Consider the following 11,684-nt stretch of genomic DNA (forward strand, 5'->3'; position numbering starts at 1 on the left):
CACTGTTTATTTCTGTGGCATCTTTAGACCCCTTCTGTTTCTGCTTCATCTTTTGTGACTCATAAGCACAATACAAGAGATGACCTAACATGCAAACATACGTCATCATTTCATGGCTGCTACCAGGGTCATTGGAGATGTGTGACAAGGGACAGGCACTGAGGACCACCCTCTGACTGGGATTCAATCGCAGTGTAACATGCATGGGATTCACCACACAATAACAGCTGTGCTGGGTGCCTAGTGCTGCCATGGGTGCCAATGAAATCCTCACCTCCCCTTAGCACAAGGCTCAGGAGCAGAGGTAGGTCTTTTATCTCACTGGGCCAGATTCCTGATCTGTTAAGTCAATGTTGTCAGATCAGTTCCCTCAACATTTGTGGGGACTTCTGATTAACACTAGCCTGTCTTGGCCCAAGAGGAGGGGTGGGGAGGGGAATAAATCTCTTACTCTGTTGCAGTTTTGCTTTCAGCCACAGTAGGGCTTCGGCCTGCTATTTAAAAGAAATCTAAAGCTTGTTTCAGGACAGGATGGTTATTTACAGAAAGCGGGGCCAGCAGAAGGGATTGTAGATCAGGCCTGAAAACACCGGTAAAAAGGCACCTCCTTGTTTATTGCAGCTTAGTAATGAATTGTTATGGGCCAAAGTGCACCTTCCTTATATAGCAAAACTCCTGATCAAGGCACTGGGCTCTTTGCTTGACTAAGGATAATAGAGTTTGCCCCTGGTGGTTTTGTGCTGCTCAAAGATTGGTGCTTAAGGCAACAATCAGGTTCCTGGCTAGGGAACCTGCCAGCCCTGCCCAGGATATACTCACACCATAGATTAGAGCAAGACATGCTCTATAGGGGGAGCGGTGGGCGTGTTTCCTTTGTTGCTTTTCCCTCACCCCTGGCCATGACACAGGTATGGAACCAGGAGGCTTATGACTGTGTCAGCTGCCAGCTGAGTGGTCTGCTGCAGGCCTAGCTTGCTCTTGAGGCTGTCTCAGCTTTGGATGCTAGGACAAGTCCTTGTCTTCCTGTATCTTTTAAAAGGAGTTGGTGCCAGATGAATGGAGTCATCTATCCTTGGTGTACAGCACATTATTAATAAACATTTCTACTGTATAAGTGCCCACAGGTCACCCATTCTGGGCCCCATCGTCCTAGACCCTACGATCTCAAAGCACATGCAGAGGCAGGGATCAGCACCTCACAAGATGGAGCTTGAAGGTTCCCTCTGTTTACTTCCCTGAAGTTATGCTGATTCACAGCACCTGAGGATCTGGCCCCTGGCCTTCAGAGCTCTTTGTAGTCTCCATATTTTCAGGCTGAACATTTATTTTAGACAAATGATTGTTCCCCTGAGAAAGTGTGCAGAGAGAGAGTGGGGATCTCCCACTTCCAGCATGCTGCATGAGTTCTGCAATGCATCCTGGCAGACAGCAGAGCTAGAGAAATTTAAAGCCACAGTACACCAAAGTTACATAGCTACAGATACCACAAAAGTGTTCATTAGTAATCCCAAGCTCTCATGTAGGGCTTTTCACCCATGGATCTCAATGCACTTCACAAAGGAAGGCAGTATCACTATCCCTATTTTACAGATGGGAAAACTGAGGCAGAGAGGCAAAGTGACTTACCCAAGGACACTTGCAAATCAGTGGCAGTGCCAGAAGTAAAACCCAGATCTCCTGAGTCCTAGCCCAGTGCTTTATTTTCTTAATGTATACAGATGATCAGACCACCACACTCAGATAGCTAGGTACATGTAACATGTTTATTGTAGATCAAGAATTAATTTAGAGGAACTTAAAAAATAAATATATGTTGATATACACACCCACATATATAGCTAATCAAAAGCATGCAAATCACTTTAAAGCACAAATTAGCCCAACCACTGAATTCTAACAACTTGTCCAGGGACATTCAAGAACTTCTAGGGATCCTTAGTCTAGGACATTCCCAAAATCTCCTTCTGTAACCCCTCCTCTATAGATTCTGTGGCCCAAAGTTTTAGAAATGCTTTTGTTTTCAAAGGCACAATTTTTCACTTGCAAATCGTGGGTGCAAAAATCAGCTGTTAGAGAATAGGGCTTGTCTATGTAGAAGTTACTGCATGGCAAGTCAGGGTGTGAATCCATGCACATTCTGGCATTTTTAATATGCTGTAGCAGTGTCCACACAGGGATGCTGCACTGTGGCAAGCTAGTGTGCTGTAGAGTCACATCTCTCCTTGCCATGCCTTGCAGTAATGTTCCATGTGGACAAGACCTAAACATCCCTTTGCACCAACAAATCAAGTAGTTAGATGACTAGCTGCAGTCCTGGAGCACTGCAATTCCACCTCTCCTGCTGGAAGGGAGTAGTTTATCTTTTGTTGACAGGAACCCAATGCCACTCAATGGAATTCACCTGACAGGGCAAGATGCCCAGCAAGATGGATGGTATTTTAAGGGTTTGGTTGCCCAAATGTCCCCATTCAGGGGATACAAAACTCTTGTAGATTTCAATTAGGAAGTAACACAAATTTCAGTGGTGGGGTAGGGGGAGAGGTTCTGTACTAACATGTGCATCCACAAAAACAAAAGCCTAGGTTGAAACCCAGCTGTGCATGAAGCCTTTCACCTGATGTTTTTCCTCTTCTTGAGCTGATTTATAGATTGTAAGCCCAGAAGGGACCATTAGATCTCCTGCATAGCATAGGCCAGATAATTCACCTAGGTACACCTGTGCTGATCCCAACAATTTGTGCTTGGCTAAACCACATCTTCCAGAAAAGCTTCCAGGCTTCTTGTGATGGCACTGAGAGCTGCAGAATCCACCACTTCCCTTCGGAAGTCTGCTTAGGCCTGACCCATTGGTACACAACCTCCATCATCAGAGCCTTGTGCCAAGCGGATTTTGCTGGGTTCTCAGTGTGACCTCTTGGTGTTATCATTCTGTGCTCCCCCAGGGCATTCCTATTTAGCAGGTGTGACACACTACACCCCAGGGGAGCGCCTTATAACCTACATATTAATCATTTTGTATCTAACTGTGAAATTGCATGTAAAACATGCCATGTAAGGTATCATGGGAAAGGTTATGATCTGCTGAAACCCACTGTTCCATCTATATATATATATATATATATATATATCATTGGTGCATATGAAGTTATGAGAATTGTGTTGTATGATTGTCACTAAAATACGCTGTGGGTTTGGGAAGCTCCCGGATCCTAGCTCTCCAGAGACAATAACCAGGGTGATAACCAATGCCTGGGCGAGTGTTGAACAACCATCAACACCCATTGTCTAGCAAGGGAGCTACAATGCAATGACTCACCTGCATAAGGCCATGCCAGTGGAATTGCTTAACCTTGTCAGGTGGTAACTCAGCAATGCCCACCAGACATGCCTGGACTTGTGTTCTCCAAGCACATCGACTAAGGGTATAAAAGAGAACACAGGGCCACATGCTTGGCCTTTTCTCCTTCCCCCACCTATGCTGCAAGCAGCAAGGGTGCTCAGAAGACTGAAGACTCCAACAGAGGAGACGGGCCAAGGTTTCAAGGGTGAAATCTGTGTACTGCAATATCCAGGGGGGTGAGAAAAACTGCTTAATCTAGATAATACCCAGTCTAATAGAATTGAGAGTTTAGACTGCATGCTTATATTTATTTTATTTTGGTAACTAACACTGACTTTTTGCTTATCACTTAAAATCTATTTTTTGTAGTCAATAAACTTCTTTTACTATTTATCTTTACCAGTGAATTTGCTTGAAGTGTTTGGTAAATCTGCTCAGGTTTGCAAAGGCTGGTGTATATCCACTTTCCATTGACGAAGTGGCAAACCAATTAATAAACTTGCACTACTGTCTTGAGCAGTGCAGGATGGTATATTCTTGAAGGACAGTGCTGGGAACTGGCGGGATTCGGCTGCTGCCTTTCTCTGTGATTCATGAGTGGGTCTGGGAGCATTCATGCAATCTATCTGCGTGTGGGGTTCCACATGCTGTTGTGCTGAGTGATCACAGCACCTAGAGGGGTTTGCTACTTGTCATTTGCAAAGCATTGTGAGAGACAGCCCAGGCTGGAGAGTTAAGCGGGTACAGCAGTCCCATGGTCCCAGGCTGCACCCCAGGGATCCCATCAAAGAGGGGCTTTGTCTTCCTGCTTCCCTGGTCAATGATCAATATCCCCAGAGCATGAAATAGAGAATAGAAGAGCTTGAATCCTCACTCCCTTCACAATCAGATGGTTCTCCTGTCAGACTCTTCGCTTCTCCTGCCTTCTCACACCAGGCACACATGTGCGCGCACACTCACACACACATTCTCTTTCTCTGTCTACGTTGTTTCATTGCCTTGAAGAGTTCCTCCAGTTTCATGGCAACACTTAGGTCGCCCTTGACGTGGAACCTCCCACTCATGTAGGCACTCAGAGGATGAAGTTCACCTGAGAAGAAAGCTTGCAGGTCATTTTCTATCATCTTCAGAATCACATCAGGGTTGCGCTCAGGGTCCCCATGGCCAAGCCGCCCACTGCCTGCAGGGCATGGATATATGAGAGAGGGAGAGAGAGGGGATCAGTATCAGGGTTTAACATCTAACACCTTGGGGAAGCCAGAGGCCCTTTGTTTTTGGTTTGTTTAATGAAGTGAATTTAGCACTGGTGAAAGGGGACAGTCCCCTCCCTCCAACAGCAGGGCAAGCTTCTCCCTACACTGCTCCAGCAGCATCCCAGATGGGAAGGGATGTCCTCCTCGACACTCTCTACGCTGAGGGTGAGTTACCGAGCAACATGGCTGCCGTCAGCTAAGAAGTGGAGATCACCCAGACAATGTGCTTTAGGCCAAGCAGCCATTGGAGGGAGTGTCTTCCTGCCACCTTGGACTACAGGTGGACAACAACTAGCAATCCCACACCACAGTCACTGCTCGTTCTGGAGATGAGCAGGAGACATATTTCTGTATGTAAAATTTTCCATCTAAATGTTTTTTTGAAGGAATATTGGGTTTTTGCTCTCCACAGAAAACTGATTTTTTCTTGAACCACCAAATGCCCAAAAACTGGAATATTTTCAGCTGTAAAACCAAAATACTTCTATTTGGAAATGCTGCCGCGGTGCCTGATAGGAGTTGTAGTTTCGGCGCTTCATGCTCCTATTCTTCCTGTGCCAGCCAGGCTGGATTTCGTCTCCCATGGTGCATCATTGCCATGAAAGGCATGGTCATGGAACAGTGTGGTATCATGGGAAATATATAGCTATATGCCATCCCTGTGCACCCTTTTGTCGCTGAATGTGACACTGCAGGTTAGCTCTATCTTATATTCCCCAGTTGGTATCAAAATGTTCCTCATAAAGGATCTGGACAAGTGGAAGCCAAAAAACAAGCTAATCAGAGTAAATTTGTCTCCTTTAGACCCTGGCTCACAACTCCTCAGCTCAAAGACCTCACAGCAAGGTGTCAGAACCAGGCACCTCCCACTGGGCCTGAGTACTGTCCAGACTGATTGATGGGTTCTGCTAGTGCTGCCTAAAGAGAGTCAGCAGGCCTGTTTTTAAGCTCAGCAACCGGTCACTGGCTGCTCAATGCTGGGCCCCGCAGCTGTGATGGATTGTGCTCCAGCCATTTGTTCCCTCAGCCCAGTTCTAACCACTGAGCTGAGCTGCGAGCACCCAGACCCCTGACACAAAGTGTCTGAGCCAAGTCAGGTTCATCTTCTGGAGCCTAGGACAGAGAAATATCATCACCCCTTGCAACCTGGATTGCTTATAGTCCCATCTCCTGCTCAGCGTCCTGTTTCTGTTTACACAGCAGAACAGGGAGCCTCCTTGATTATACCCAAGCTGTCCTGGTTGTGAATTCTGGCGGATCCATGGGGTGCTGCACCCCTATACAGAGAACAAATACTACCAGGAGCTTGTGTTAGAGAGGAAACTGGGGTGCCTCACCCCCCCCACCCCACCTCCAGCATACTACAACTCCAAAGTGGCACCATTTCAGAACCAAAATATTTCAATTGGTTTCAAAAAGTTGAATTTTTCCAAGGAATTCCCCCAACTCTGCATTTTCCAACCAACTCTACTAATGAATTCAGCTCTGTGTGTGGGGAATAAAGAGCATGCACACACTTGCACCCACACACAACACAGCTCAAAGTCCTCACCCACCAAAGTGCCTCTCAAACACAGGGAGAATAAATAGCAGTGACCTGAAGTGAGATCTATGAAGTAGGTGCTCTGGGCACCACTCAGAAGCATGATGTTGAACTGGTAGGAAGCTCCGACTGCGCTAACCAAGGACTCAGACAGGAACAGCTCCACAGCTGACAGCAGCTCCTCAGGGCTAGGTTTCCTCCTGCTGCTGCTACTCGTGGTGGTGATGGTAGGAGCTGGTGGTTCTGCCTCATTCACTGTCACCACGCTATCTGCTGGGGACAAAGGTGTAGAGATGGGTTCGGGGGTGCCAGGCTGATTGGGATGAAGTTAGCTGTCAGCCCAGGAGTGGCAGGGATCCACAAGCCACTGTCCAGTAAAGCTCTGATAAGCAGTCAGAAAGGAGTCCCCTAGTCCTTCCTGTCCATCCATCCTCTATCAGCCACACGTATAGCACGCGAATCCCCTGCTACAACATAAAAATAGAGGAGAATGGTACTGTGAGTCCTGTTCTAAGAGTTAGGATGATCCAGTGGTTAGGGTAATAGTCTGGGATTTAGGAGACCCAGCTTCAATCCCCTGCTCTGCCACAAGTTTCCTGTCTGAGCTAGGGCAAGTCTCTTAACCTGTCTGTGCCTCTGTATACTAGGGATAAAAGCACTGCCCAACCTCTGTTGGGGACTGTGCAGCTAAATACAATTGATTGTGAGGTGCCCATATACTAGGGCAAGGGTTTGAGAAGTACCTAAATAGACAGTCCTCATTTAATCTCTTCTTCCTGTCCTAGTGACCATTAAAGAGACATTTGGCAACACTCACTGCACAGCAGCATCAGAGATACCAGTTAAATCCCTCCTCTCACAACGGGAGGTGTCCGTGCACCTCAGCTGCTGCTCTACGGTCACTTCTGGCAAAACTTTGCCACAACAGACATGGTCTGTCCCACTCGGGATCTGAGAGCCAGATTCAACTATTGATGCCTATAGACATCCGGGCTGTTTAAAAGCCAACCAAGGACTTCTTGTTTTGTCTTCCTGAGGATAAAAGCAGAGCATGTAGCAGGAGTGGGAGAGGGAGGTGTAGCTGGGCTGGTTACCTGTCTCAGGACTAGCTGCTGCTGCCACCGCCATGCTATTGCTAAAGAGGTGAGCAGCCAGCTGCTGAATAGTGCTATCTAGTCCTTCAAACCCAGGGATCTGGGGCATTATGGTCATAGGTCCGGACAGACTCTCTTGGGAGGGTTGCAGCACTGCATCCAAAATCAGCTCAACCCGATCCACTTCCAGGCCCCAAGACTTGGTCATGTCGTTGATTTCAAGCTAAAAGAACAGCAGCAAAGCAAGAAGCAAAAACATCCCAGTCAGAACTGGGTAAGTGCAAAGCAACAGACTATAATGGAGCATGGAAAGGACCCCTTCCACTCTGAGCTCTGGCTGAGCAGGCTGCGTGGAATGAGAGAGGCCCCCAGAGTATGCTCCATTCCCTCCTTGTAGTCCTGAGGTGTCCTCTGTGTATCCACCTTATCCTCTTTACACCTGGTAGCCCTTCGCTTGATTCCCCCTGAGGCATTCTGCCTGCCTCTCTCCTGTGCAGGTGTAACAACCCCAGACTGCCCCACAGGGGCTGCATCTCCACCCTATCCCTGCATCCTACACACCCCAGCACACCTCTGGCTCTGAGACACAGTGAAACCTTGAGAGTCCACATAGTCCCTTGTGGGCTGACTCAGAGTGTCTTCCTGAGGATAAAAGCAGAGCATGTAGCAGGAGTGGGAGAGGGAGGTGTAGCTGGGCTGGTTACCTGTCTCAGGACTATAGGAAACTATAGTTTCCCTCCTTGGTCATTATTTCTGTGTGTTCCATAGCTAGAGAATTAGGGATTCGGGGTCCTGCAGCTGGTGAGGCACAGACTGTAATGGGTTGCTTCACTTTCCATGTCACAGCACAGGAGCAGGGCCCAAAGTCATAAGCAAACCCTCACCAGGAGCTGGTCCCCAATCCACAGCTTCTCTGTCTGGATCTCCCTCAGATTCTTCTTCAGCAGGGTCTTGGTCATGGCATTTTGGGCCATCATTCGGATGGCTGCATTCAGATCTTTCACCATCATGACAGACAGCACTGGATCCCACACTCGGAACTGGATATCAGCCCCCATGGAGATCACGGCTCCATCCTTGGAGGTCAGCTGTGAACAGCAGCATTAACAAAGATGGCCTAGATTCTCCAAGGTATTGATTCAATAGAAGTTAAGTGCCCACACACCTTGGAAGATCTGGACTGCTATCCCCCAAATTCTGATTCCTGACCAGTGGGGCATCCCTGATTCATTTAAACAGGCAAAACAAAATGTAGGAAAACCCCACAAACCAACCTCCATAAATCTCAAACCAAACCTTATTTATAGAGTTACAAAAACCCAAATGAGTTAACTCCCTCTCCTTCATTTCATGCATCATGGCTAGGGCCCTACCAAATTCATGGCCATGAAAAATGTGTCATGGACCATGAAATCTGGTCTTTTGTGTGCTTTAATCCTATACTATACAGATTTCATGGGGGAGACCAGTGTTTCTCAAATTGAGGGGTCCTGACACAAAACGGAGTTACAAGGGGCTTACAAGGTTATTTCAGGTATTACCACCCTTACTTCTGGCTGCCTTCAGAGCTGAGTGGCTGGAGAGCTGCAGCTGTTGGCCAGGTACCCAGCTCTGAAGGCAGTGCCCTGCCAGCAGCAGCGCAGAAGTAAGGATGGCAATACCATACCATGCCACTCTTACTTCTGCGCTGCTGCCTTCAGAGCTGGGCAGCTGGAGAATGGCCGCTGTTGACTGAGGGACCAGCTCTGCAGGCAGCAGCGCAGAAGTAAAGGTGACAATACCATACCATGCCATCCTTACTTCTGTGCTGCTGCTAGCACTGGCTCTGCCTTCAGAGCTGGGCTTCCGGCCAGCAGCCACCGCTCTACAGCAGCCCAGCTCTGAAGGCAGCACCACCACCAGAAGCAGCATAGAAATAAGGGTAGCAGTACTGCAACCACCCCTACAATAACCTTGTGATACCACCACCCCAAACTTCTCTTTGGGTTAGGACCTCTACAATTACAAAACCGAGAAATTTCAGATGTAAATAGCTGAAATCATGAAATTTATGATTTTTTAAAATCCTATGGCCATGAAATTGACCAGAATGGACCGTGAATTTGGTAGGGCCTTACTGATGGCACTTCTTGGTCCTTCTGGAACCAGATGCCAATGCAACCAAGAGACTAAGGGCTCCTCTTCTTGTGTAGTTTCCACCCCAAGCTGACATCGGAAGTACTCAAGATTTCACCAGGCAACTTGTCAGCGTGAGCCTTCTGGCTGAATTTTGCTGCCTTGGGTGAGTATCTGAATCAACTTTAAGGTACTTGTCCAGACCCAAACGCTACGCCCTCACAGGGTCACCCAGCACCAATGGGGGGAGGGCACAAGTTATACCCCCTCCCTCACCCTGTGTCTGTCTTGTCTATCTAGATTGTAAGATTACAGATGCAGGGGCCATCTGGTACTCTGTGGTTGTCCACTTCTTGCACAACGGGGCCTCATTCTTGGCTGGCCCTTAGACACTGTCATAAAGAACATGATTATTATTATCGATGTAAGCAAGGTCTGAATGAATCCTTCCCTGACAGCTAGCTGGGAGGGAGGGAGACTTTAAGTGTGTTCATGTAAATACAGTTTGCTCCTGCTCTGCTTAGATATCAAGCAGATAGAATGGTGTGTTGCTCAAAGTAGTCAACTTTGGCTAGTGTTGGGTTACAAATCATTTTAGTACTGAATGCAGGGGCAGTGAAATGCTGTTACCAATGTTGTCAGTATTGTATGAATAAAAGGGAACAGAAATTTGCTTAACCTGTCCCAAATGAAAGGGTCCCCCACAGCTGAAAGGACCTTGTTAAGCCAGGGGCTCGAATGCCAGAGCCCTGTGACAGTAAGAGGGGTGGGGACAGGTGTTCCAGCTAGATGTGGGCCCTCCCCAGGGGTCCTCCCCAGACTGATTTAACCTGTTCCTCCACACTGTTAAAAGAAAGCGCTAAATAGGCTTCATTAGGAGCCTCCTTATTATTTTAAAGGCTCAATCAGAGCTGATATCAGTTGGGGTGGGACTGTGTTCTGCACAGAGTTGAAAATTACTAAGAGACTGGTGTGCAGAGGACAGCAGAAGGTGACTGACAGTCGGTTGGCGAACAAGCAGCTGGTGAAGCAGTGAGAACAAGCGGCTGGCAGGACGGCCAGTGCAGAGGAACCACAGCTGATGGGGCGGCCAGCTAAAGCAAGTGCTCAGATGGTGAAGCAAGCAAGGTGCCTTCTTCCCCAGGTGGGAGGTGAACTCACACAGATGCACCTCTGAACCCTGGATCTTCTCTGACCAAGGACAATCACTGTGAGTGGGGTATGGTAAGGGAGCAGAGAGTGGCAAAGAAAAGGAACATTTGGTTGTAGAACTCAAGAACATGAGGCGGAAAGCACTGCCCCACGCATGCTGGGATGGGTGTCCTACTCACAGTTTTATGATTATGAATCCCGCTTGTGGCATTTTCCCTAATTAATGTTGGGTGACTTCCCTCCTTTCATTAACACTCAAACTCTGTGCTTCCAAGTGGGAAACTATTGCCTCTCAGGTGCGCCTAGGGGTGATGTGTAATTTTCACAGGTTATGCGGTGGGGGCTCGAGCCGGTTCTGTGTTGCATCAATGGAAAGAAACTCCTAGATATTGAACCCAACCCTGGTTGCTGCTGGCTCCACATGGCAGAAGGGTTACATTAACAACATCATCTCAATTTCAGATCACACAGATTTGCAACTAATAATTTTTGTTGATGAGACATTTGTCTTTTGTCCATGGCTCAGATCCCTCCCCGCATTTCATTTTAAGTTGGAATAAACACCAGCCTGGCCCAAACCACCAAGGTTGGGCTGGTCTAAATCACAGCCAAGTTCTACAAGAGTAGTGATTGTGAGTGCCTACCTGCAGAAACCTGAAAAAGACCCGATTTTCACAGGTGGATGCTCAGCACTTTTGGAAAAGCAGATGTCACTTACCTTGGACACCCACAAATTCAGGCACCCAGAACCACTGGTTGCTTTTGAAAATCTTGGCTCAGCATGCCCCCTGGAAGGCTGTGTGGAAGGAAAACCTGGCTTGCGATCTCATGATATTTGGCCTCAGTTCATCTAAAAGGTTTGTGAATCTGTACTACAATTTTACAACTGGAATGAAAGCCCAAAGCATGCAAGATTCAACATGTTGCTTTCACTAGGAAGGTTTGCAAAGGTCTATACCCTGATCTCTTCAAGAGAGTTGCAATGGATAACCAGGCTCATTGGAGAAGCTGCCCCATCACATAGCAAACCCTCCACCTTAGAAATGGATGTAGCTCACCTTACGTGGTGGCACATTAAAGGCTCTTGTCCTCAAGTCTACTAGTTGCCAGTGATCTATGAATGGCAACAGCAGGACCATGCCTGGCACCTGGGGGGCTCGGATCCAGCCCAAGCGGAATATAGTCAT

General features: G+C 47.6%; 1 protein-coding gene across 1 annotated transcript; it reads right to left on the reverse strand.

Annotated features, from left to right (window-relative positions):
• Positions 1-4,296: 4,296 nt before the first annotated feature.
• STOML1 (stomatin like 1) lies at positions 4,297-11,684 on the reverse strand. Its single transcript, XM_032772674.2, has 5 exons — positions 11,556-11,684; positions 8,115-8,318; positions 7,231-7,453; positions 6,191-6,406; positions 4,297-4,520 (listed from the first exon to the last, which is right to left on the reverse strand). Exons 1-5 carry the CDS (start codon positions 11,682-11,684, stop codon positions 4,297-4,299), a joined length of 996 nt encoding a protein of 331 aa, XP_032628565.2.

The sequence above is a fragment of the Chelonoidis abingdonii genome, chromosome 9 (genome assembly GCF_003597395.2).
Source record: "Chelonoidis abingdonii isolate Lonesome George chromosome 9, CheloAbing_2.0, whole genome shotgun sequence".
Taxonomy (NCBI): Eukaryota; Metazoa; Chordata; order Testudines; family Testudinidae; genus Chelonoidis; species Chelonoidis abingdonii.

Bases quoted from the DNA above. Each gene is read 5' to 3' on its own strand.
- STOML1 (XM_032772674.2), bottom strand. From the start codon at position 11,684: ATGACTATATTCCGCTTGGGCTGGATCCGAGCCCCCCAGGTGCCAGGC. The intron at 8,319-11,555 runs GTGAGCTACATC...TGCTGTTCACAG, and splicing joins TTAATGTGCCACCACGTAAG to CTGACCTCCAAGGATGGAGC. The intron at 7,454-8,114 runs GTGAGGGTTTGC...CTGTTCTTTTAG, and splicing joins GGATTGGGGACCAGCTCCTG to CTTGAAATCAACGACATGAC.